A 25,514-nucleotide genomic window follows, 5' to 3' on the forward strand; every position below is an offset into this window, starting at 1 on the left:
AACAGCAATGATGTGAATTTTGAAATGCTCTGTGTTGTGAAAATGGTGTGGATATTCACTGCGGGATTCATTGCAGTGCGTGAAGTCAAAATCCGCACTCAGATCCCAACCTGGATTTTCTTCTGTGGTGTGTGAGCTCGACCGTAGGCTGCCGTCGCACTGCACATAATCCCTGCGGGCCTTCTGCAATGGAAGACCTGCAGTGGTAACGCTGGAGAGCCTCCGGGGTCTTTGGCGCAGATCTGGTAATGCAAGGGCTCCACGGCGTAAGTAGACGTCCAGCGGGTGCAGAAACTGTGGACTCAGTAGGGATGCCCTGCAGTGCATGAAGGGGGCATTTTAACCCATTCAGGAACACAGTTTTCATTTTATTTTTTCGTGCCACCTTTTAAGAGCCAGAACTCTTTAATTTTTACGTTGACACAGCCGTACAAGGACTTGTCTTCTGAGGAACAAGTTGTATTTTTCTAATGGTACCATTTAATGTATGGAAAAACTCAAAAAAATTTTAAGTGCGGAGAAATTTTTAAAAAATGCAATTGCACCATTTTTGGTGGAGTAGACATGACAAGAGCGTTGTTGTAGGCGTCAGTATGATTACAAATTCATATAGTTTTTCTATTCTTAGAATTTTTTTCTTAATTGCTTTCTGTCCCCATAGTCTAAGACCCCTATCTTTATTTTTCCATCGATTGGACTGTATGAGGGCAAGTTTTCTGCAGAGGGGGCTGTAGTTTTTACCATTTGGGGGTTCACACAACTTTTTGATCTTGTTTTTATTCAAATTTTTTGGGAGCCAGGATGACAACAAAAAAATGCCAGCACTGCAGTATTTGTTTTTCCAACAGCCTTCATCGTGTGGGAGATAGATAGATAATTTCTTCTATTTTAATAGCTTAGACTTGTATATACACGACAGCACCAGATTTTTTTCTTATGGGGACTGGGAGGGGAAAGTGGTTGAACTTTATTTTATTTGTGTTTTAAAAAATAACCTTTTTCTTTCTCTACATTTTTAGGCTCCACAGGGGACTTGAACTTGCGATCATTAAATCACTTTTGATTATAACAATTATATACTGCAATACTTTAATATTGCAGTATATAGCAAATTTTGATGTTACCACAGGTAGTGCTTGATAAGGCTCCTAGGACTGTAGTGCACGGATGCCTAACTAGGCTCTTGGCTGCTATGCTAGCCCATCGGAAGCCTCTGATCGTGTTGCAGGGAAAGGGGGGACAATTGGGTGTGGGAAGGGGTCTCCCCCCTCCCACTGACTGTTTGGATGCGCAGTCCTTTTTGACCGTGGTATCTAAAGAGTTAACCGCCGTGATTAACTTTGTGATCCAAGCGTTACTGGCAGCTGTCAGAAACAGCTGATAGCTGCCGGGTATGGTGCAGAATCGACTTCCACACCTGCTCCATACGCCCCTTCATACCCACCCACTGTAAATGAACTGTTGATGGTTGTAAAGGGGTTAAATCCGCTCCACATAGCGTGTACATCCTTCCAGATTCAGCAGAAGTGATTCATGGAGCTGATGGTATGAAGGGAGATGCTGGGGGTAGTAGTACTGTGAGAGAGAATCATCTGTCCAGCTGGAGCCTAATGCCGTTGCCTCTGTAGGGGTGAAGGATCCCTACAGCCCCCTCTTTCATCACAATCGTTGGCCCGAGGCTTTCTATTTCAGGTACGTCGGAGCCCGGATCAGGGTGTCCATCTTCTCCAAGCTTTCACTAGATGCCATCTTCCTTCTCCAGCGTCTCCATGTCCTATCGCTGCCTGTCACATATCTTCTACAGTGCTTGTATTACCACTCCCATTCTCCATATGTTCTATCACAATGTTTATAGATAACAGGGACAGCATGCTGTGTTCTCTGCGGGCAGCCCTGGTAGTATTGTATGCATCCTGCTGCCTGCGGCAGAACAAAGCAGATGTGTTTAGAGAACAGATAACCCGCTGTTCTCTAAATACATGCAAATTAAACTAGTTAGCTACTAATGGGCTGATTAGCCCACTTTTTCTGTATGGCGGGACAGCCACCTAATTTGTGGTAATGTATCGGCCCTCAATACTCGCCAGCAGTCAGTTACACGCTTGTTAAGGTCTTTAGGTTTTTCTATAGAGCAATAAGGACTGGACTTAATAAAATTACAAAATGTACAAAAGGAAAGAATGTAGTGGAATACAAAACGATTACAGGAATTAAAAGCAGGATCCTAGGTTTTACGGGTTAGAGCGGTTTGTATCTGGGGCTTAGGAGAGAAGGCGGAGGGGCGGGCAGTTCTTATAGCTGATACTCTACTGGAGTTCTTACTGAGGGGGTTCTGTAGCCCGGTGCCTCCAGCCAGCCCACAACCTCTGTCTCCCACTTGTGACATCGGGGAGGCTGATCGGATGCAGAAAACTTCAGGATGAATATACATCTCAATATTTTGGCCATCTCTCCTGATGAGAGACTCCTTGGGGGAAGCGATGACCACCATATTCCATAACATGATTTTATTTACCTCCCAGACATCAAATATGGTCTAGGAGAGCTTATTAGCTCAGGTGATATCAGTTGTAGCCTGAGAGAGAGGCCACACACAGGTGGAAGTGGATGCTTTGGACCTGACCTCATCTCCTGATTGTGGTGATATGATGATTTCCAATCTACATCCACCTGATGACCCAGAATCTCCAGTTATTAAGCTTCCCATTGTTTGAATATTGTTCTCAGCATGTGTGATTGGAGATGTGGCATCTGCAGATTGTGTAGTTGCCTGGAGGGCTTGGACAATAAGAGGAGTCCATGCAGTAAATTTTCTTGTGGCCAGCAGCTACTTTCGTTGGCTAGGGACAGGAAAAGTATACACATTGAATGGTGCATCCTTGTCAACAAAGGAGAGATGATGGACCAAGGTCACATGACTTCACCGGGAAACTAATGAATGCTGACTTGGACAGCATACAGTTTGTGAATGCAATAGTATCATATTCCTTAACACCACAGTTGTCAATAAGGCTGATGGTGGCTCTATACTGGTGTGGGGTGTTCTCCAACAGTACACTTGAACACATCAGTAGCCACTGAAACGCTCTGTTTCACTGCTTGATCACCATTTACAGCCCTTCATGGACTTCATCACCGCTACAATGATGGGATATTCCATAAGGATAATGCTCCATGCCATCTGGTCCAAGTTGTCCAGTATTGGTTAAAGGAGCATTCTGGAAAGTTCTATGAATGGCGTAGTCTGCATATTCCCCCCGACATGAGCCCGATCAAGCATTTATGGGATGTGGTGTAAAGCTCCATTCACACCAGAGATCCTGCACCTTCAGCTACCCCAGAGCTGAAGGGGCACGGGCGGTATCTAGATAGCTTAACACCCCTCCAGCCGTATTCCATCCACTTGTGGAATCTATGCCACAGTGAGTAGCTGCACTTCACCGAGCTAGAGTAGTCTTGTCTTATGACTTTTGGCACGTCAGTCCACAGAAAGTTGTATGTTTAGATATGGGGTGCTGAAGATGCTGCTGGAGGACAATTGGTTATATACTATGTAACACTGAATAAAGATGGTCACCCAGCTGAGCCTATTAGCTGGCAGTGTTGTTCCAGAGGAAAGTAAAAACCGCCACGAGACGAGCCATTACCATCGCAAAGTGGCCATACACCTTAGATAGCAGTCAGCCAACAGAGCAATTATTCCCTCTCGTGGATATGGCACTCAGAGGACGATCGCAGGGTCAACTCATTTCCAGCTCCGTGGATCCTGCACTGGTGCAAGATGGAGCCCAGATCGCACCCGCCACAGCCTAACACACCCCTTGCCACCACGGTTTCACCAGCCAACACACAAATAACAAGCTTTGGAATTATGGTTCCTTCAAAACGTTCAAGGACGATTAAGTTTTAGGCTGCCTGTTTACGGGTGAGGAGCTGCCGTCGATAAATCGTTGCTATGGAAAGCGCAGTGCCGACGTCCACGAGCGGAGAATCATAGAAATTCTCCGCTCACGGGATTTAAATTGCGGCATACAGCGATTCTCCGCAGTGAGCCTATCTGTTAGGCTCATCGCTGAGACCTGTCAGGTCTCGCCCCCCGCGGCGGCATATCATTGGAGATATTCGGCCGTGGACAGGGGACCTTTAGGTTTAGTCTAAGAAGGTTCAGCAGTGTTTACATAATATACAAAAGGAGATATTACAAAAGGGGAAAGGGGCTACAAATATACATAAACGGTAAGCTGACAAAAAGGTAAGGAGAAAATACCAGTCTACAAAATGGTTTCCAATAGCTCTGGGGCAAGGAACAAGGGGACAGCTTGCATTAAGTGCCACACCTGGGGTTAGGATCCCCTTAATTTTAAAGCCTTCTTTGAGTTACACCTCCCCGTCCTTTTGTGACATCAACGATAGGCTGGCTGAGTATGTGCAGATCTTCCAGATGGACACTAATGTAACATTTTGGATATATTTCCCCAGGAGTTCCTCCAATAGAAAAGCTATGGCTGTTTTTAACATCATGAATTCACCTACTCGTGGATCCTAAATATATGTGACAGATGATTAGCTTTGCAGGTATGCAATTCTGTGGGTTCCAGGGGCCGTACAGTGACAGGAGTAAATGCTCTGGGTCCGCGGTACACTCACTGTTTTGAAAATATTTGCATTGTTAGGCTGGGACCTTCAGATGACCCACAATCCCCATTATTAAATCCTCCTCTCATTAATACAGTATCAAGCTGAGTGCCTCAATGTCATGGTTTTGTATATTGGACACAGGATGGGGAAAGATGGTTGGGGGATATAACAATTGAGATCCCCTTGTAACTTCATTAACATCACTACAAAGGGTTTCCTTGCTGGTCCCAGAAAGAGCAAGTGACATCAAAGACCCTTCTGGTACTGGTGTAAACTGCTATGGAATAAATATTGATAAGCTCTGCTTAGCATAAAATACTAAACTATCTGGCTAGATCCATTCAACTTTCTCAGGACCAGAAAGATAGCAGGTTGACACGGAAAGATGGGGGACTATCTAACATCATTTCACCACACTTCCAACGACCCTGTACACAGAGCTCAGCCGAGGTGCGCAGTAGTGGGGAAGGAATAAGCTTCAGCCAGGCCTCTTTGTCCCATCTGTTCTATCCCCTCTGTACTCTTCTCTGCCTTCTTCCAAACCTCACTGTTCTCTCTACCAGACCTGTCTCCCCTCCTCCTCCAGATGACTGCCCCACTTCCCCAAGACCTCTCTGTTCCCTTCTCCTGACCCTTCTGTCCTCTCTAAGGTGGGACTTAAGGCCCATTTACGTGTAAAGATTATCGTTCAAAATTCATTTAAAACAATGGCTTTTCAGCGATAAACGTGTAAATGCTATCATCATGCACTTTTTGTCTAAACGATGATTTTTAGGTGTGCTTAAAATCCATCGTTCAGACTGCACGCTGTGTTCTTCACATGAGCAGGAGATAACATTGTATTCTCTGCAGCCCATGAGAGAAAGCAGACCACAGCCTGTTATTGCCACGGGAGCTAGAGATTACATTGTATTCTCTTAGCAGCCCCTGGCTGAATAGAGCTAATTGCAGATCTCAGACTACCTGCTGAGTTCTGCAACAGCTCCCAGAGGCTCACTTGCATGCAAATGTAGCTGATTAAAGACTAATGGCCATTAGTGCCCTTTAGTACCTTATGCAAAACGATCGCTAATCTTTCAATCATTTTGAAAGATTATTTTTGCGTGTAAATGAGCCTTTAGATCCCTAAATCCCACTTCCTCTAGATCTCTATCTCTTTTTTGGAGTAATCCCTTAATTTAGGTGATACTTAAGGGGTATCGAAGCCTCATCAACCAGGTAGGTCCAATGGTCTGTGTGGTGCTTCGGAGAAGAACACAACGCAGAATAATTAAGTGTTGTTCCAGAGCCTTTCTTCAAATAGAGCTATTTCACCAGAGATTTTATTACAAAAATTAGCACAAAGAAGTCTATAATAGACCAATCAGGAATGGACGACGCCTGATGTTACACCTCTGCAGTGTTAAAAAAACGAATCATTATAAAAAGTCTGATAATAATGACATTTCCATACATTATTATTTGATTAATTAAAATAATTACTATATAATGTACTCTGGGTTATGCTCATACCCTCCTGGATCCCAAGGACATGATGTGTCCACGAGCTTTGCATGAAGATGTATTAACTACATAAATAACCAGTGTAACGCAAGTCAACCTAATACTTTCACATCTTCCTCCAGGCCTCTATCTCCATCTCCTCCTGACCCGTCTCCCCTCCAGCACAGCTCTATATCTCTCCAGACATCTATCACCCTCCTCTTGCTCCCTCTGTCATTCACATCTTCACCTCTCTCCCCTCCTCCAGACCTCTATCCCACCCCTCCTTCTCCTAACCCCTCTGACATCCTTCTAGCCCCTTTGTCATCTTCCAGATATATTTTCCCTTTCTCACCTATATCCCTCTCCACCTCCTAACCCCTCTGTCCTCCACTTGACCCCTTTCTCCTCTTGACCCCTCTATCCCCCTCCTACTCCAGTTCCATATCTCACATCCTCCAGACCTCTATCACCTCTGTAGTGGTTCTCATGACCTCTCCAGAGCTCTGTCCACCTCGTTGTACTCCTGACCCCTCTGTCCTCTTCCAGACCTCTATCCCCCTACCTCTCTACTCCCGTGTCCCTTCTCTTAATCACTGTCCTCCTCCTCCTGAACCCTGTTCCACTTATTTCAGACTTCTGTCCCCCTCCTCCTCTTGACCCCTCTGTTCTCCAGACATCTATCCCCCTCCTTCTCCAGTCTCGTGTCCCTCCTGACACCTGTCCCACCTCCAAACCTCTTATCACCCTCCTTCTCTAGTACCCTGTCTCCCCTTTTGTAAACCTCTATCCTCTTCTTGACCTATGTCATCCTCCTGATCCCTCTATCGTTCTCCATATCTTTATCCCCATGCTTGTCGTCCTCCTGACCCCTGTCCTCCTCCAGACCTCTATCCCTGTTCTTCTGTACTCCCGTGTCCCACCTCTTTCAGACTTCTATCCCCCTCCTCCTCTTGACCCCTCTGTTCTCCTCCAGACCTCTATCCCCCTCCTTCTCCAGTCCTGTGTCCCTCCTACTCCTGACACCTGTCCCACCTTCTCCAAACCTCTATCACCCTCCTCTAGTACCGTGTCTCCCCTTTTCTAAACCTCTATTCCTCTCCTCCTCTTGACCCATATGTCATCCTCCTGATCCTTTTGTTGTTCTCCATATCTCTATCCCCATGCTTGCATCTATCCCGTTTCTCCTCCTAACCCCTATCACCTCCTCTTGACCCCATCCCCTCTAGACCCATCTTTCCTCATCCAGACCTCTATCCCTCTCCAGACAGTTATCCCCCTACTTCTCTGGTCCTGTGTCTAACCTCCAGACCTCTATCCCCTTCTTTCCTCCTCCTGCTCATGACCCCTCCATCAGACCTTTTATCACCCTCCTTCTCTTTACCCCTCCTGCCCCTTTTGTCGACCTTTGCCCCCTCTGTCCTCTTCCTGACTCCTCTGTCCTCCAGACTTCTGTGACCTCCTTCTCCACTCCTGTCTCTCCCCTCCTCCAGACTACTATCCCCCTCCATAATCTTCCTTCTAAAACCCTCTCCTCTCGTCCAGACCTTTATCCACCTTCTCCTCTTGACCTCTCTCTCATCCTCCTGACCCTTCTGCCATCCTCCTCCTACAGACTTCTACCTCCTCCTCCTGACCCGTCTGTTCTCCACCAGACATCTATCTCTTTCCCTCAGTCCAGGGTCCCACATTCTGAAGACCTCTATCCCTCTCTTCCTCCTGACCCCTCTTCTAGATCCCTGTCATCACCCTGACTCCTTTATCGTCTTCCTGACTCTTGTCCTCCTCTTCCTGACCAGTCTGTCCTCCCAGAGACCTCTATCCCCCTCCTTCTCCAGTCTAGTGTCCCACCTCCTCTAGACCTCTATACTCCTACCCCTCCTTATCTGTCTCCCCTCCAGTCTGGTGTCCCACCTACTTCAGACCTCTATTCCCCTACTCCTCCTGACCTGCCTCCCCTCCTCCAGTCTGGTGTCCCACATACTTCAGACCTCTATTCCACTACTCCTGGCCTGCCTCCTCCTCCAGACCTCTATTCCCCTTCTCTTGATCCCTGTCATCCTGACCCCTCTGTCAACCTCCATCACCCTCCCCCCACTCCTTCTAACCTATCTATTCCCCTCTTTTTTGTAGTCCTATTTCCCACCTCCTCCAGAAATCTATACCCCTCCTCCTCTTGATCCCTCGGTCCTTTTCCAGACCTCTATCCACCTCCTCCTCCTGAACCCTCTGATGTCCTCCTCCTAACCCCTGTTGTCCCACAGATCTCTATTCCCTTGCTCACCTATATCCCTCTCCACCTTCTAACCCCTCTGTCGTCCTCTAGAACCCTTTCTCCTCAAGAACACTCCCCCTCTCCACCCCTCTATCCCTCTCCTTCTCCCCTCCTACCTATCTCCCTCCTTCTTTTGACATCTCTGTTCTCCTCCTACTGACCTTTCTCCACTCCTCCAGACCTCTATCCCCTTCTTCCTGCTGACTTCTTACTACCCCTGCTGCACCTCATCCAGATCTGTTTCCCCCTCCTCCTCTTGACCTGTTCTATTCCTCTTGACTCCTCTTTCCTCCTCCTGACTTCCATCTCCCTCCTTCTCTAGTCCCGTGTCCCACCTCCTCGAGTTCTAACCCTCTCCTCCTCTTGACCCGTCTCCCGACCTCTATTACACTCCTCCCCGACTCATCTTTCCCCCTCCTTTTCCAGTCCACATATCTGCCCTCCCCCCGATCTGTATCACCCTTCTCCTTTTGACATCTCTGTCCTACTCCTACTGACGCTTCTCCCTTGCTCCACATCTCCTATCCTCTACACCTCTGTCCTCTTCCCAACTCCTTTCCCACCCCCTCCTGAACTTTAACATCCTCCTCATCTTGATCTAGGTCTCCGTCTTGACCCCTCTATCTTTTTCTTTAGTCCGGTGTCCCACCTCCTCCACCCCTCTATCCTCCTCCCCCTCTTGATCTGTCCACAATTCCCTCTGTTCTCTTCCAGACCTCTAGTCCTGTGTCCCACGTCCTCCAAACTTCTGACCCCCTTAGTTCTTCTCCTGACCACTATCTGCCTCCTTCTCCAGTACCATGTCTTCCCTCCTCCAAACCCCTATCCCTGTCCTCTTGACCACTCTGTCCTCCTCCAGACCTCTATCCCTCTCTTCCTCCTGACTCCTCTAGAACTTTATGCCTTCTTCTCCAGTCCTGTGTCTCCTTTCCTCCAGACCTCTACCCTCCTCCTCCTGATCCTTCTGTCCAACTTCTCCAGACCTCCTTTTCCTACTCATCATGACCCCTCTCCCCTCCTCCTCCTGAACGTGCCTTCTTCCAGACCTCTATTCACCTCCTTTTCTAGTCCCGTGTCCCATCTCCTCTAGACCTCTACCCCCCCCCCTCCCCATTCTCTTCTGAACCCTTCTATCCTTCTCCTTAGTTGTCTGTCCTTCTCCTCCCAACTCCTATTGTCCTCCTTCCGGCCCCTCTATCCTCCTCCAGCATTCTATCCACCTACTTCTCCAGGCCTGTGTCTCAAACCTCTATCCTCCGCCTGACCCCTCTGTCCTTCTCCAGTACCATCTCCACACCTCTATTCCCCTCCTTCTCCAGTCTTGTGTCTCCCCTCACCCACACCTCTGTACATCTCCTGAATTCTATTGTCCCTCTCCAGGCCCCCCCACCCTCGCAGCTGCTTATCTCCCATGAGGGTGCAGACCCCTCCCATCACACACACTCTTGATGACATTGGCGGGGCATCTTCACAGGGGTGGGAGTATTCCGCACGGCTAAATGTGGATGTGGAATTCTATCTGAGCGTTAGATTTTGGGGCAGAATAATTCCACCTGCGTTAAATCCGCCTTAGGCCTCCTTGTCAACGGGCGAGTTGTCCTTGCGAAATCCGTGGCGATAACTCGCCCGCGGACCTCGCATGACATGCTTTCTATAGGCTAACTATGGAAAGCGTAGCCCGACATCCACGAGCGGAGAATCATAGTGATTCTCCGCTCGCGGGATTCAAAGCAAGGCTTCAACTTTCTGCAGTGAACCTATTAGGCAGGTGCGCATAGGCAGAGCAGCGCATGACGCGCCGGCGGTGACATGGAAGTATTGTGTGACGGCAGGCTTCCACTGACTAAAATGTAAGCCAGCCGCACAGTTTTCCACAGCCATTAGAACATGCCGTGATTTCTTTCACAATGCGGAATTCCGTGATCCACAGTGTGAACATTGAAAGGCAGAAACGAGGCAGAAATCCGTCCGTGGGCAATAGCCCTTACGTGTTCTCTTCTGCGGGCAGCTCACGATATTGCACACATTCTCCTGTAATTGCGGGGCTGCATTTGCAATTTGCGCCATTGCATGAGCATTAGCAGCGCCGGTGTAATTGCGCTCTAAGCTAAATTCACAGTTGGGGAAATGCTGAGTTAGAACGTTGCCGGTGGATTGCAGCGGGAATAGCGGAATGTTCCTCGTGGCCCTGTTCATATTCACGTCCTCCAGCAGATTTGCCACAAATCCCAGGGAAAAAAAACCCGACGGGGGCGATCCGACACACGAGAAAGCACCCTAGTCGGCGGCGTCTGCCGCCTCACTCCGCCAGCCCACTAGTTAGTCCCTCCAGACGCCCCGTAGAGCACGTCCGTCGCAGCCCCGCCCCGTGACGTCACACTTCGCAGTCATGGCCGCCTTTAGCGCAGAGCCGCAGCCGCCCTCGGCCGAGAGCCCCGCACAGGCCGCTGCCGCCCCGGAGCCACATCGCGATCCCGAGGACGATGAGGTGGAGGCGGACGACGAGGAGGAGGACGAGGAGAGCAGCGGCGTGTCTGAGCGGTCCGACAGCCCGGCCGGCAGCAGCCTGGATGGGGAGCGGGGAAGCAACCGGTCGGAGGATGGGCCGAGCCCCGGCAGCAGCGCCCCCAGCACCGCTGGCAGCGGCAGCAGCAGCAGCTCCAGCTCCAGCTCCAGCTCCTCCGGGGGCGACGACGGCTACAGCAGCGCAAGCCAGTCCGGCCGCAGAACCAGCCTGGAAGGATCCTCGGAGGGGGAACCGCTCAGCCGCATGGACTCCGAGGATAGGTCAGCCCCGCCCAAAATACGTGGGCCCGCCCCCAAGCTATAGACCATCCCACTACTCTGCCCCCAAAGTATAGGTCCACCCACCGCTGCTCCTCCCCAGTGTTAGACCCTCCCACTACTCTCCAATGTTAGATTCCCCCACTGGTCCTCCCCCCCCCCCCCCCCCAGCTGTAGCCCCCCCCCCCCACTGGGCTTACTCCCCCAGCTGTAGCCCCCCCCCCACTGGGCTTACTCCCCCAGCTGTAGCCCCCCCCCCCACTGGGCTTACTCCCCCAGCTGTAGCCCCCCCCCCCACTGGGCTTACTCCCCCAGCTGTAGCCCCCCCCCCCACTGGGCTTACTCCCCCAGCTGTAGCCCCCCCCCACTGGGCTTACTCCCCCAGCTGTAGCCCCCCCCCCCCACTGGGCTTACTCCCCCAGCTGTAGCCCCCCCCCCCCACTGGGCTTACTCCCCCAGCTGTAGCCCCCCCCCCACTGGGCTTACTCCCCCAGCTGTAGCCCCCCCCCCCACTGGGCTTACTCCCCCAGCTGTAGCCCCCCCCCCACTGGGCTTACTCCCCCAGCTGTAGCCCCCCCCCCCCCACTGGGCTTACTCCCCCAGCTGTAGCCCCCCCCCCCCACTGGGCTTACTCCCCCAGCTGTAGCCCCCCCCCCACTGGGCTTACTCCCCCAGCTGTAGCCCCCCCCCCCAACTGGGCTTACTCCCCCAGCTGTAGCCCCCCCCCCCACTGGGCTTACTCCCCCAGCTGTAGCCCCCCCCCCCCACTGGGCTTACTCCCCCAGCTGTAGCCCCCCCCCCCCACTGGGCTTACTCCCCCAGCTGTAGCCCCCCCCCCCCTGGGCTTACTCCCCCAGCTGTAGCCCCCCCCCCACTGGGCTTACTCCCCCAGCTGTAGCCCCCCCCCCCCACTGGGCTTACTCCCCCAGCTGTAGCCCCCCCCCCCCACTGGGCTTACTCCCCCAGCTGTAGCCCCCCCCCTACTGGGCTTACTCCCCCAGCTGTAGCCCCCCCCTCCCCCACTGGGCTTACTCCCCCAGCTGTAGCCCCCCCCCCCCACTGGGCTTACTCCCCCAGCTGTAGCCCCCCCCCCCCACTGGGCTTACTCCGCCAGCTGTAGCCCCCCCCCCCACTCTGCTTACTCCCCCACTGGGCTTACTCCCCCAGCTGTAGCCCCTCCCCCCCACTGGGCTTACTCCCCCAGCTGTAGCCCCTCCCCCCCACTGGGCTTACTCCCCCAGCTGTAGCCCCTCCCCCCCCCACTGGGCTTACTCCCCCAGCTGTAGCCCCTCCCCCCCCCCCCACTGGGCTTACTCCCCCAGCTATAGCCCCCCCCCACTGGGCTTACTCCCCCAGCTGTAGCCCCCCCCCCACTGGGCTTACTCCCCCAGCTGTAGCCCCCCCCCCCACTGGGCTTACTCCCCCAGCTGTAGCCCCCCCCCCCACTGGGCTTACTCCCCCAGCTGTAGCCCCCCCCCCCACTGGGCTTACTCCCCCAGCTGTAGCCCCCCCCCCACTGGGCTTACTCCCCCAGCTGTAGCCCCCCCCCCCCCACTGGGCTTACTCCCCCAGCTGTAGCCCCCCCCCTGGGCTTACTCCCCCAGCTGTAGCCCCCCCCCCCCCTGGGCTTACTCCCCCAGCTGTAGCCCCCCCCCCCTGGGCTTACTCCCCCAGCTGTAGCCCCCCCCCCTGGGCTTACTCCCCCAGCTGTAGCCCCCCCCCACTGGGCTTACTCCCCCAGCTGTAGCCCCCCCCTCCCCCACTGGGCTTACTCCCCCAGCTGTAGCCCCCCCCTCCCCCACTGGGCTTACTCCCCCAGCTGTAGCCCCCCCCCCCCCCCCCCCCCACTGGGCTTACTCCCCCAGCTGTAGCCCCCCCCCCACTGGGCTTACTCCGCCAGCTGTAGCCCCCCCCCCCACTCTGCTTACTCCCCCACTGGGCTTACTCCCCCCCACTGGGCTTACTCCCCCAGCTGTAGCCCCTCCCCCCACTGGGCTTACTCCCCCAGCTGTAGCCCCCCCCCCACTGGGCTTACTCCCCCAGCTGTAGCCTCTCCCCCCCCCCCCCACTGGGCTTACTCCCCCAGCTGTAGCCTCTCCCCCCCCCCCCCACTGGGCTTACTGCCCCAGCTGTAGCCCCTCCCCCCCCACTGGGCTTACTGCCCCAGCTGTAGCCCCCCCACTGGGCTTACTCCCCCAGCTGTAGCCCCCCCCCCACTGGGCTTACTCCCCCAGCTGTAGCCCCCCCCCCCCCCACTGGGCTTACTCCCCCAGCTGTAGCCCCCCCCCCCCCCCACTGGGCTTACTCCCCCAGCTGTACCCCCCCCCCCCCCACTGGGCTTACTCCGCCAGCTGTAGCCCCCCCCCCCCACTGGGCTTACTCCCCCAGCTGTAGCCCCCCCCCCCACTGGGCTTACTCCCCCAGCTGTAGCCTCTCCCCCCCCCCCCCCCCCACTGGGCTTACTCCCCCAGCTGTAGCCCCCCCCCCCCCCCCCACTGGGCTTACTGCCCCAGCTGTAGCCCCCCCCCCCCCCCCACTGGGCTTACTTTTACTCCCCCAGCTGTAGGCCCTCCCCCAGTGGTATAATCTCCTACTACTGCTTCCTGGTTGTAGGTCCTCTAATTGGTCCTACCCCCCCAACCCCCCCCCCCCCCCATCTGTAGGCCTTCCCACTGGTCCTACACCCCAGCCACAGGCCCTCCCCCAGTGGTATAACCTCCCATTGTGCTATAACCTCCCACTACTGCTTCCCAGCTGCAGGCCCTCCCACTTGTCTTACCTCCCCGCCCCAACTGTAGACCCTCCCACTACTCCCCCAGCTGTAGGCCCTCCCACTGGACCTACCCACCAGCCGTAGGCCTTCCCGCAGTGGTAGATCCTCTCACTACTGCTCCCCAGCAGTAGGTCCTTCCACTTGCTCCGCCTCTGCCCCCCTCCTTCCCCATTGTAAGTCCTCCCTCCAGGTGTAGACCCTCCCTCCAGCAGTAGACCCTCCCACTATTTTACCCCTGATTATAGTTCCTCTCACAGCTCCTCCCTCCAGGTGTTGGCCCTCCCTCCCACTACTTTGCACCTGTCTATAGGTCCTCCCATGGCTCCTCTCTCCAGCAGTAGACCCTCCCACTATTTTACCCCTGACTATAGGTCCTCCCACAGCTCCTCCCTCCTGGTGTAGGCCCTCCCACTACTTTGCACCTGTCTTATAGGTCCTCCCAGGGCTCCTCTCTCCAGGTGTAGGCCCTCCCCACTTTGTACAGTGAGCGCCTGCACTGATGTGTCATGAAAGGAATCTGCTGTAGGAGTGCTGTGGGTATGCTCGGTGCTGGGAGGGGAGCTGTGACCTATAGACTTCTATAGCAGAATGTTGTGTGCATGCTGTGAGCTGTGCAGGGAGGGGAGGAGGTGAGCTATGAAACCCGTTTATTCTGATTGCTCGTTCTCTGCGGTTGCCGCAGCGCTGATGATGCCACACTTGGGTGCGTTTGCCACCAGTAGCAGCCGGCGATGCTGACTCTCCGGCGTTAGATGATGGGGGTGATGGTCAGTGTCTTGTCTTGCAGCATCAGCAGCACCCTAATGGACGTGGACAGCATCATCTCCAGCGGACGCTCCACCCCATCCATGATGAATGGCCACGGGGACTCTGCCTCCTCCTCCAGCAAGAGCCTCTCCTACACCTGCTGCTGGGACCAGTGCCAGAGCCGCTTCTCCTCCAGCCCCGACCTGGCTGAGCATATCCGCACCATTCACGTGGACGGCCAGCGCGGAGGGGTAATGAACGTCGCAGCGCCTTGCCGCCGCCTCCTCTGCTTTTCCTCACCTTCTACTGTGTGTTGCAGGTCTTCGTCTGCTTCTGGAAGGGATGTAAAGTCTACAACACGCCGTCCACCAGTCAGAGCTGGTTACAGCGCCACATGCTGACCCACAGCGGCGACAAGCCCTTCAAGGTAAGAAGGTGGAGCCCCCTACTATGCCTTCTAGTACCAGCTAGTTCTTCTGGTCTGCATGTAGTAAGCTCCCCCTAGTGGTGGATGGATATATATATATATATATATATTACAGCGAGCTCACCCTAGTTGTGGCTGTATATATCTGTACGTATGTAGTGAGCTCCACCTAGTGGTGGTTGGATATAGTAGGCTCCCCCTAGTGGTGCCTGTATGTATGTAATGAGCTCCCCAGAGTGGTGGCTGTATGTATCAGTATGTAGGGCACTCCACGTAGTAGTGACTGTATATATCTATGTAGTGAGCTCCTCCTAGTGGTGGCTGTATATATCTGTACTAGTTAGTAGTAGTATTTATACCAGTAGTACCAGTGTTTCTGGTGGCGCAATTCACCACTTATAATATAATATAATATAATATACTGAATGACCTCATCACATGTAAGTCACTGAAGGACTTGTGGCAACATCACCGTCATGTGCTCAGGGGCAGAGCATGTAACTCAGTCACTCACGGGCAAATGGTCATTAGTACTTTGACGCCGGGAGCTCCTCCTAATGGTGGCTATAGATATCTGTATGTAGTGAGATCCATCTACAGGAGGCTGTTTGTAGTGAGCTCCCCCTAGTGGTGGATGTATATATCTGTATGCAGTGAACACCCCCAAGTGGTGGCTGCGCGCGGGCAGCTCGGCCCCCGTAGTGGTGGCTGCAGACCATCTATAGTCTATCATTTTACTGTGTGGGTGAGGGGGGGGTTTGAAACTGTGTGTCAGTTTTGCTGTGAAGCTGCAGATGGTTGTCTATAAACGCCTCCACTTCCTTTGTGCTGATGCCCCGCCACCTTTCTCCTGTCTCCGCAGTGTGTCGTTGGAGGGTGTAACGCGAGCTTCGCTTCTCAGGGGGGTCTTGCCCGTCACGTCCCCACCCACTTCAGTCAGCAGAACTCGTCTAAAGTGTCCGGTCACCCGAAGTCCAAGGAGGATTCGCCCTCCAAGGCCAGCCTGAACAAGCGGCGAAAGCTGAAGAATAAGCGCAAGCGTTCCCTACGTAAGTGTCCGCTGGCGGTGGTGGCGGCGGCTGCCCTGTGACTTCCTCCTGGTAACTGGTTTCTCTCTCGTCTTCAGCGGCAGCGCTGGGATCCGCTCCTTATCCTTCCGCCCCTGTACAGATGAAAGGTAGATCCCACTTCTGTCTTCTCTCCGCCCGCAGGGATCCATTAACCCTTTGTGGAGCCGACGCTGCCTTATGGGCCGTTCTTGGAGGTGATGCTGCTCCTTGTAGAGCAGGTCATGTGACTGATGGGAGGGGCCTCTGCACAGCCCCCACCCTCACTGCTACCATAATGGACTTTATAGTCCCTGAAAATGTCTGCTCCACCAAAGGCGGATTACAGCTCCAAGCATGATGGCTGCAGGAGGCGCTGTAGGCATGCTGGGAGTTGTAGTTTCATACACAGCAACAACCCGAGCTTTGTAGTCTCCATGTCATGCATCCTTGGGGTTCTTATAGAGGTCCCCGCTGCAGCTTCATGATCATCGCTCTTCTAGATTGTGACTTTACCGGCCGTGTGAGGGGCGAATGCTCCCCCTCGTCCCTGAATCCTGGACTGACGCCAAATTACTGCTTGCAATACCTCCAGAGCTGCAAGCTGGTGGACAGACTAACATGACTGCATAGCCTGCTGCATGGAGTACACTTCCCAGAATGCAGCTTGACAGAGCAGTCGCTGGACCTGCTCAGAGATTGCAGCTCTGAAGCTGGAGAAATAGTGAGTGCAGCTCTGAAGTGTAATATAGGATGTAACTCAGGATCAGTAATGTATGTACACAGTGACTCCACCAGCAGAATAGTGAGTGCAGCTCTGGAGTATAATACAGGCTATGTGTTTTGTGCTCCCGTCTGCTTGTTGGCTGCTGCTTTTGATCGCTCTGCATCACCATCACCTTGCTGAGAGCTTTACATCATGCAGCTTTGTCTGAGGATCCCCGCGTGTATGAATGGAGGGGCGGCAGTTTTTCACTGTTGAGCTGTTGTGTAGTGCGCAGTATAATATGCTGGAGCAGATGGTTTCCCCACAGATGTAATAATAGGCATCTGACCACAAGCTGTGGTGATTGGGGAGGTTTCTGGTGATGTATGTACCCCGCAATGTCACATATAGGAAGAGACGCGGTCAGCACTGCGCACCCTCCACTGTTACCGCTGCAGGGGCCATACCCAAGATCCCACAGTCGGTCCTGGCGACCCATTGACCCGCAGCACCTCCTGCCCAGCTGGGGGTCGTCCCTTACAGGCCCAGTGCTGAGGCCCCTGCTGATTCTCTTATAGTTGCATCTGGATTACAACGTCCAGTCTCCTGTATGTAGGGGATGATTAGAGCCCCCCACGTCTCACTGTGACTGACACCTAATGCTCGGAGATCCGCCCCCGGGGGTGTGACCTGTCCTCTGGGCGGAGTCTAGTTTACGTGGCACCTGCGTTGTGCATTGCTCTGTATACGTGGCCTCCTGCTGTAGCCCCTCTTACTTGGCTCCTGATATGGAGGTGCCGCTGCTTTTGTATTTGCAGATAGTGATGCTGTCCTTTCCTCTTGCACTGCAGCTCGGCCCCACGACTTCTTTGATGCACAGACTCTGGACGCCATCCGCCATCGCGCCATCTGCTTTAACCTCTCTGCCCAGATCGAGTCCCTGGGAAAAGGCCACAGTGTGGTGTTTCAGAGTACTGTAAGTACAACCGCTTCTCGGACCACCATTACTGCCCCCTGCGAATGTCGCCCACCGGATGCGACGCCAACACCTTAACCGGAAGCCATTGTATTTTTCTAGGTGATCGCAAAAAGAAAGGAGGATTCTGGGAAGATCAAGCTCCTGCTGCACTGGACCCCAGAAGACATGTAAGCCCCCCTGCAGGAATCCCTGCAGTGTGATAAGCGGTCCGGAGGGGACCTGTACAGTCACTGGCTGATAACAGAGACTTGCACAGTTGTCATCTTCCTACTGGAAGATTAAATCTAGCAGAAGTAAAGGCTGGTGGTTGGATGACTGAGCTTTTGCGTGCTGCCTTGGAGGGTAGTGCTGCAGGTGGTGGCGCTCTAGAGCTGCCGTCGCCCTAATTACATATCAGGTTTTGCTAAATTTCAGCTGTTTGCAAAAAAGAAAATGGGAAAATAAATCTCTGCAGAAAACTGATAGCACCCCAAGCTGCCCGCCTCCTGCCGCCCCAGAATTACCCCTTTCCCCGATGACCAGCATCTTTAATCCTCGTAGCTCCTCCTGCTGCTGCCCCAGAATTACCACCACCCTCCCCCCATGACCGGCGTCTTTGGTCCACGTGCCCCTCCTGCTGTTCTGACCGGCTGTGGATGGCATCCTGAGGAGCCTCACTTAATTCCTGGCAGGTTATGTGATGTGCGATGCCCGGTTTCTCATTCCAATCGATGGGAGACCCTTCCGACTTGCCGTCGCGCGAGATAATCGGAACTTCACAGATGCGAGGCAGTTTTGCCTGAAAAACTTCTTAATCTGCGAGTAAAATGCACGTTCATGGCACGAATGCGCTCACCCGTGTAGGCAGCCCAGGGGTGAATAATTCTGCAGTCAGTGGGGGCTGCTGGTTATACGAGGGGCTGCTGGTTATACGAGGGGCTGCTGATAAGTCTTTGGCTTTACCCAGAAAGAAACGAGATAGGAAGATGAAACTTTACATTTATTCCACATACTCTCCACTGATGTCAGCACACTTCTTACATCGGTAGTCCAAGTTCTGTAAGCCTTGCAAAAAGAAGGATTTTGGTTGTGCCTCAAACCAGTCATCCGTAGCAGCCATGGCATCAGAAATGGTGTGAAATTTGGTACCCTTGAGGTGTTTCTTCAGGTTTGGAAACAGATGATAGTCGGAGGGAGCTAAATCTGGTAAATAAGGTGGGTGGTCAACCAGCTGGAAGCCTAGCTCCACCAGTTTTGCCGTGGTCGCTTGTGCAGTGTGAGCGGAGGCGTTGTCTTGCAGGAACAAGATTCCTTTGGACAGCTTGCTGCGCCTTTTGGCCTTCAGAGCTGCCTTCAGTTGGTCCAAAAGTTCAATGTAATACCTTGCATTGATGGTGGAACCATTTTAAAGATAGTCCACTAGCAGCACGCCCTCCTTATCCCAGAACACAGACGCCATCACCTAGTGGCTGAACTTCTTTGGGCGAGGAGAACCACTGTGCCTCCACTCTTTTGACTGCTCCTTGGTTTCAGGGTCATACAAATAAATCCAGGTCTCATCCATAGTGACCAGTCAATCCAGGAAGTTCTTATCTTTATCACTGAAAAGGCCTTGACACTAAAAGAAAACTTTATTAATTTATAAGAATAAAAAACCACTTCCTAACCCACTAGGGTGGTTAACCTAAACAGACACACAGCTACAGACAAAAACATATAACCATTCATCTGAATGAAAGATGAATGTAAGGGTGGACACTAGAATGAAAAAATTACTGGGTACAAAATACCCCAAGGTGTTGCAGGGTATTAAAGGGGTTGTCCCGCGCCGAAACGTTTTTTTTTTTTTTTTTTCAACCCCCCCCCCCCCCCCCGTTCGGCGCGAGACAACCCCGATGCAGGGACGTACAGAAAGCTTACCGGAGCGCTTACCTTAATCCCCGCGCTCCGGTGACTTCTATACTTACCTGTGAAGATGGCCGCCGGAATCCTCTTCCTCCGTGGACCGCAGCTCTTCTGTGCGGTCCATTGCCGATTCCAGCCTCCTGATTGGCTGGAATCGGCACGTGACGGGGCGGAGCTACACGGAGCCTGCATTCTGCACGAGCGGCTCCATTGAAGAGAGCAGAAGACCAGGACTGCGCAAGCGCGGCTAATTTGGCCATCGGAGGGCGAAAATTAGTCGGCACCATGGAGACGAGGACGCCAGCAACGGAGCAGGTAAGTAAAAAAACTTTTTATAACTTCTGTATGGCTCATAATTAATGCACAATGTACATTACAAAGTGCATTAATATGGCCATACAGAAGTGTATAGACCCACTTGCTGCCGCGGGACAACCCCTTTAATATTAAATGTAGCGATAATGGTATGACGCTACCTATCAAGACAGTTTGGAGTCAAATATGACTGACATAGTAATCAATTGATATAGGATAGATGTGAGTACTATTTTATCAGCAACTGTATGACCTCTTGAATTGGGTTGCTGTAAGTATCACATAGAGAGTAATCCTATGATGCCATATTGCTAAACCCACGTATTAGTGTGTATTGCCACCCACTAAGATAGTAGTAATGGTCTATCCAAACCCGTAGTTCACTAATTAGTGTAAAAAGGGTTAATAGTCCAACAGCACCGTAATGTAGCGCTGTGACTGAACTGGACTAGTTATCGCCAGGAGTCACTAAAAGAGATTTTTTTGGAGCGATGTCCTAAAGGTATCGTCTATCGTCAAAGTTCTTATCAGTCCGGAAACGCTGACAAATGGACCAGGAAGGTTTCACTCGCATGCTTTTCTGATCTGTTGTCAAACATTTGGGGACCCACTTTGCAGATAGCTTCTTCACCAGAAATCCCCATGATGTCTGCTATTCGATTAGCTGAAATTGGCCGATTCTCCAGTATGAGGTTGGGCACAGCATCGACAATCTCTGGAACAACAACCTCTCTGTCGTCCAGGACGTTCCTCATCATTGGTGCTGAAGTGGACCGTTTTAAATTTGACAACCCAGTACTTAACTGTAGAATATGAAGGGCATTGATCCCCCAATGTCTGCCACATATCACCATGAATATCCTTCGCAGACTTTCCTTGCAGAAACAATAATTTTATCACTCCTCTGCTCTCCTTTGCTGTTAATATCGCCTTAGACTCCGCCATTTTGTTTTCCTGCGTGCCTGGATCACTGTTGCCATAAGCTGCAAACACACAATTTTGAAAACGTATATTAGACACATAAGGCTGTCATGTGATGTAACATTCGTTACCATAGAAACAAAAAAAGATCACAAAGCCAAAGACTTATCAGCAGCCATCGTAGTTGTTGTGGCGAGAGGGGAATAATTGTAGCTGCTGCCAAGGAAGTTGTCACTGACACTAGGGCCACAGGTTTGGTTTGCAGTGGCTGTGCGGGGTCTCGGGACGGGATGTTGTGGCTGCACTAGTCCACGGGGGTCTCGGGACGGGATGTTGTGGCTGCACTGGTCCACGGGAGGTCTCGGGACGGGATGTTGTGGCTGCACTGGTCCACGGGAGGTCTCGGGACGGGATGTTGTGGCTGCACTGGTCCACGGGAGGTCTCGGGACGGGATGTTGTGGCTGCACTGGTCCACGGGAGGTCTCGGGACGGGATGTTGTGGCTGCACTGGTCCACGGGAGGTCTCGGGACGGGATGTTGTGGCTGCACTGGTCCACGGGAGGTCTCGGGACGGGATGTTGTGGCTGCACTGGTCCACGGGAGGTCTCGGGACGGGATGTTGTGGCTGCACTGGTCCACGGGAGGTCTCGGGACGGGATGTTGTGGCTGCACTGGTCCACGGGAGGTCTCGGGACGGGATGTTGTGGCTGCACTGGTCCACGGGAGGTCTCGGGACGGGATGTTGTGGCTGCACTGGTCCACGGGAGGTCTCGGGACGGGATGTTGTGGCTGCACTGGTCCACGGGAGGTCTCGGGACGGGATGTTGTGGCTGCACTGGTCCACGGGAGGTCTCGGGACGGGATGTTCTGGTTCAGGGGAGTCTCGGGAGGGGATGGATGTCGCGGCTGTTTGTTGCCCCAGTTGGTTCTTTTTACACATTTCTTGTTGTTTGTCTCCGCAGTCTTCCTGACGTCTGGGTAAACGAGGGTGATCGTCACCAGCTGAAGACCAAGGTCGTCCATCTGTCCAAGCTCCCTAAAGACACCGCACTTCTCCTGGACCCCAACATTTACAGGTACTAGGGGGCCCCTCCTCCTCCTCCTCACTTGCTCTTTGACTTCTCCCGTGTGTGACCCTTTTTTCCTTGATGCACAGAGATTCTAGTAAAAGGATCACCCCCAGCGGATCCCCAGCAGATCCCTTCTCTTAGGATCTCCCTCTGGTTTGTATGACACTTTTTATGCTGAGTTCATGTCATGCTGAATATGTAGCAGAGCCAATACGCCTGTATCGGGTCGGCCATCTGTATCCAGGGGGTTTCACTTTGCTGATCTAAACTGTTAACCTCCAATCCCGCCTGCAGCAGGGATCCCTTTCCCGCCTCTTCTTTGTGATGTCACATGACCCATGTGGCCAATTACAGTACACAGTGTCATATCATCGGTGGGACATGATGGACGTTGGGACTTTTTTTTTTTTGCAGACACGTTTAGGCATCTCGGCGTTGCTCACCTTCCCCTTCTGGACTAATTGGCCCTGTTTGCTGGTTTGGGGGGGCTGTTCCATAGACTGGATCCCCCAGTCAAGATGATGACCCCCATTGCGGCGGCGTGTTAGAGCACAGGAAGAGTTGTCATCTACATTCTATCTGTTCCCAGACAACCAATATGGCCACCAGTCCAGCGCTGATACTACCAGGACCTATGTCATGGCATCTTATTGCTCTCTCGGCTGTGATGATGGCCATATTAGTAACCTCCAGGCATATAATTAGCGCAGTCCAGCAGTCATCGCTGTCCTAATGACTGGCCCTTTGTTGGTTGCCCCAGCTGGGGGCCCAGTGATGTCATCAGGGGCCACTACCTACATCAGGAGGATGACTAGGATCGTCTACGCTGATGCATTATATCAGACCCTCAGCTGTGCATCGCCTCTGGATGTATAGAATGAATGTTCTATTCACTGATTCACGCAGAGATCTTGAAAACAGCGAAGAGACACAAATGTAAGAATCTCCAGGATCGAAATGTGAAAACGTTGCGGTTGCGCAAAACTTGTGTCTTTGTCCTTTATCTGCCACCCTCGGCTCCTTTCTAAGAGGTGGGTGGCGTTCAGCAGAGGAGCGGAGCCACACTGCCTGACTAACTTGCTTTGCATGTTGGGAGTGTTGTGTACTGATGCTGATCTCCTTTTGTCCTAGAGCCGTCCCCCAGCAGCGGTCAGAGGCGATGACGTCGTGAGAGAGACTCCCCCGCTCCTCGTCCAGTGTGTGATGTCCACGTGTCGTGCGCTCGTGTCCGCTTAGCGCTTCCTCCCGTGCATGGCGACCGCTGTATCGTATTTACTGTAGATTGTGTCGCAACATCATGTGATTCCGCACCGCCGGTCACATGGTCCGACAGCAGCTGTCACCTTGTCACATTGATCTCCTGTAAGGTGCATCGTTTTTTTTGGTTTTTTTCCCCTCCCATCTAAGAACGACCAATAGGAAATTTATAAACTGCGCCGAAGTCAGAGACTTCTCTAAGTGACTATTGTGTCAGGAGCCACAGATGCCCCGTCCCCGTTGACGCCGCAGTCATGCCGCTGTACATACTGCAGATTTGTAATATATTTTTGTTTTACGGAGTGTACTGTAGAGTTTTGTTTCTTTAGATGTTTACTGTAAATACTGTGATCGTGAATAACGGACGCCATCACTTTGTGTAGGACAAGCACCTTGTACCTGGAAACAAATTATTTAGGTTTACCGTTGAGGCGCTAACAATTTATGAGATCCTCCCCTCGTACATGGAAGAACGCTAAGCCCCGCCCCCATAGCTGCTGCGGACTGGGGGACAGATGAGGAGCAGCCAGATGATAAAGCACTTCTGCCCCGACCGGCCGGTCATCCTGTGGCGTCGCCTGTATTATGTTGTAGTTATTGGACTTTTGCCTATTTAGCTCCTGCCGCGGTACGAGAAATGGCAGAATGTCATATTTTTGTTTTTTAATAAAATGTTAGAAACCAAAAACCTGGATCTGTGTGATGGAGGGGTGGGGGAAAAACATTGGCATGCTGCTTAATGTGTGCTTGGATGTGTGATGATCCTCCTAGAAATACACAGAAGGCGACCGAATACTTACTGATAGAAGCAGCACAACCCCCAGAATGCAGACAGCCAGGCTACCAGTGCCCTACAGAATACCCTCCAGCATCAGGACAGGAGGAGTTACCAGAGCCCTACAGAATATCCTCCAGCATCAGGACAGGAGGAGCTACCAAAGCCCTACAGAATTACCCTCCAGCATCAATACAGGAGGAGTTACCAGAGCTCTACAGAATACCCTCCAGCATCAGGACTCGAGTAACGGGAGGAGCTACCAGAGCCCTATGGAATACCTTCCAGCATCAGGACTGGAGGAGCTACCAGAGCACTGCAGAATGCCCTCCAGCATCAGGACTGGAGGAGCTACCAGAGCACTGCAGAATGCCCTCCAGCATCAGGACTGGAGGAGCTACCAGAGCACTGCAGAATGCCCTCCAGCATCAGGACTGGAGGAGCTACCAGAGCACTGCAGAGTGCCCTCCAGCATCAGGACTGGAGGAGCTACCAGAGCACTGCAGAGTGCCCTCCAGCATCAGGACTGGAGGAGCTACCAGAGCACTGCAGAGTGCCCTCCAGCATCAGGACTGGAGGAGCTACCAGAGCACTGCAGAGTGCCCTCCAGCATCAGGACTGGAGGAGCTACCAGAGCACTGCAGAATGCCCTCCAGCATCAGGACTGGAGGAGCTACCAGAGCACTGCAGAATGCCCTCCAGCATCAGGACTGGAGGAGCTACCAGAGCACTGCAGAATGCCCTCCAGCATCAGGACTGGAGGAGCCACCAGCGCACGGCAGTATGCCCTCCAGCATCAGGACTGGAGGAGCTACCAGCGCACGGCAGTATGCCCTCCAGCATCAGGACTGGAGGAGCCACCAGCGCACGGCAGAGTGCCCTCCAGCATCAGGACTGGAGAAGCCACCAGCGCACGGCAGAGTGCCCTCCAGCATCAGGACTGGAGGAGCCACCAGAGCACGGCAGAATGCCCTCCAGCATCAGGACTGAAGAAACAGGAGGAGCTATCAGAGCCATACAGAATATCCTCCATCATCAGGACTGGAGGAGCTATCAGAGGACTACAGAATATCCTCCAGCATCAGGACTAGAGGAGTTAACAGAGGACTACAGAATATCCTCCACCATCAGGACTAGAGGAGCTAGCAGAGGACTACAGAATACCTCCCACCACCAGGAACAGGAGGAACTGCCAGAGGATTACAGAATACCATCCAGCATCAGAACAGGAGGAACTACCAGAGCCATGCAGAATACGAGGTTCAGGGGTGCCATACGTCCCCCCACCCCTTTCCTGCGTCAGATCACAGGGGGACATACAGGTGTCATGGCAGCCTGAAAGGCCCCAGGGCTGTCTTAGGAGACTGAATATCAAGCCGTCCCCGTGGGGTGGCTTGATAGACTGCCTGTCATACTGCAGGAGTGATCAAAGCA

The 25,514-nt window shown here is 52.8% G+C and overlaps 1 protein-coding gene across 3 annotated transcripts; it reads left to right on the forward strand.

The window, feature by feature from the left end:
* The first annotated feature begins 9,532 nt into the window (after window positions 1–9,532).
* Window positions 9,533–23,993, forward strand: AEBP2 (AE binding protein 2). Of its 3 annotated transcripts, XM_066590731.1 has the most exons (10): window positions 9,538–11,182; window positions 14,740–14,950; window positions 15,019–15,126; window positions 15,989–16,175; window positions 16,253–16,303; window positions 17,730–17,854; window positions 17,957–18,024; window positions 21,941–22,054; window positions 22,135–22,201; window positions 23,180–23,993. In XM_066590731.1, exons 1-9 carry the CDS (start codon window positions 10,785–10,787, stop codon window positions 22,187–22,189), a joined length of 1,317 nt encoding a protein of 438 aa, XP_066446828.1. In that variant the 5' UTR covers window positions 9,538–10,784; the 3' UTR covers window positions 22,190–22,201; window positions 23,180–23,993. The 3 variants fall into 3 exon arrangements, with proteins under 3 accessions (XP_066446830.1, XP_066446828.1, XP_066446831.1); XM_066590733.1 differs by lacking the exon at window positions 22,135–22,201 and having other exon boundaries at window positions 9,533–11,182; XM_066590734.1 differs by lacking the exon at window positions 16,253–16,303 and having other exon boundaries at window positions 9,539–11,182.
* The last annotated feature ends 1,521 nt before the right edge of the window (window positions 23,994–25,514 follow it).

The sequence above is a fragment of the Eleutherodactylus coqui genome, chromosome 2 (assembly GCF_035609145.1).
Source record: "Eleutherodactylus coqui strain aEleCoq1 chromosome 2, aEleCoq1.hap1, whole genome shotgun sequence".
Lineage (NCBI taxonomy): Eukaryota > Metazoa > Chordata > Amphibia > Anura > Eleutherodactylidae > Eleutherodactylus > Eleutherodactylus coqui.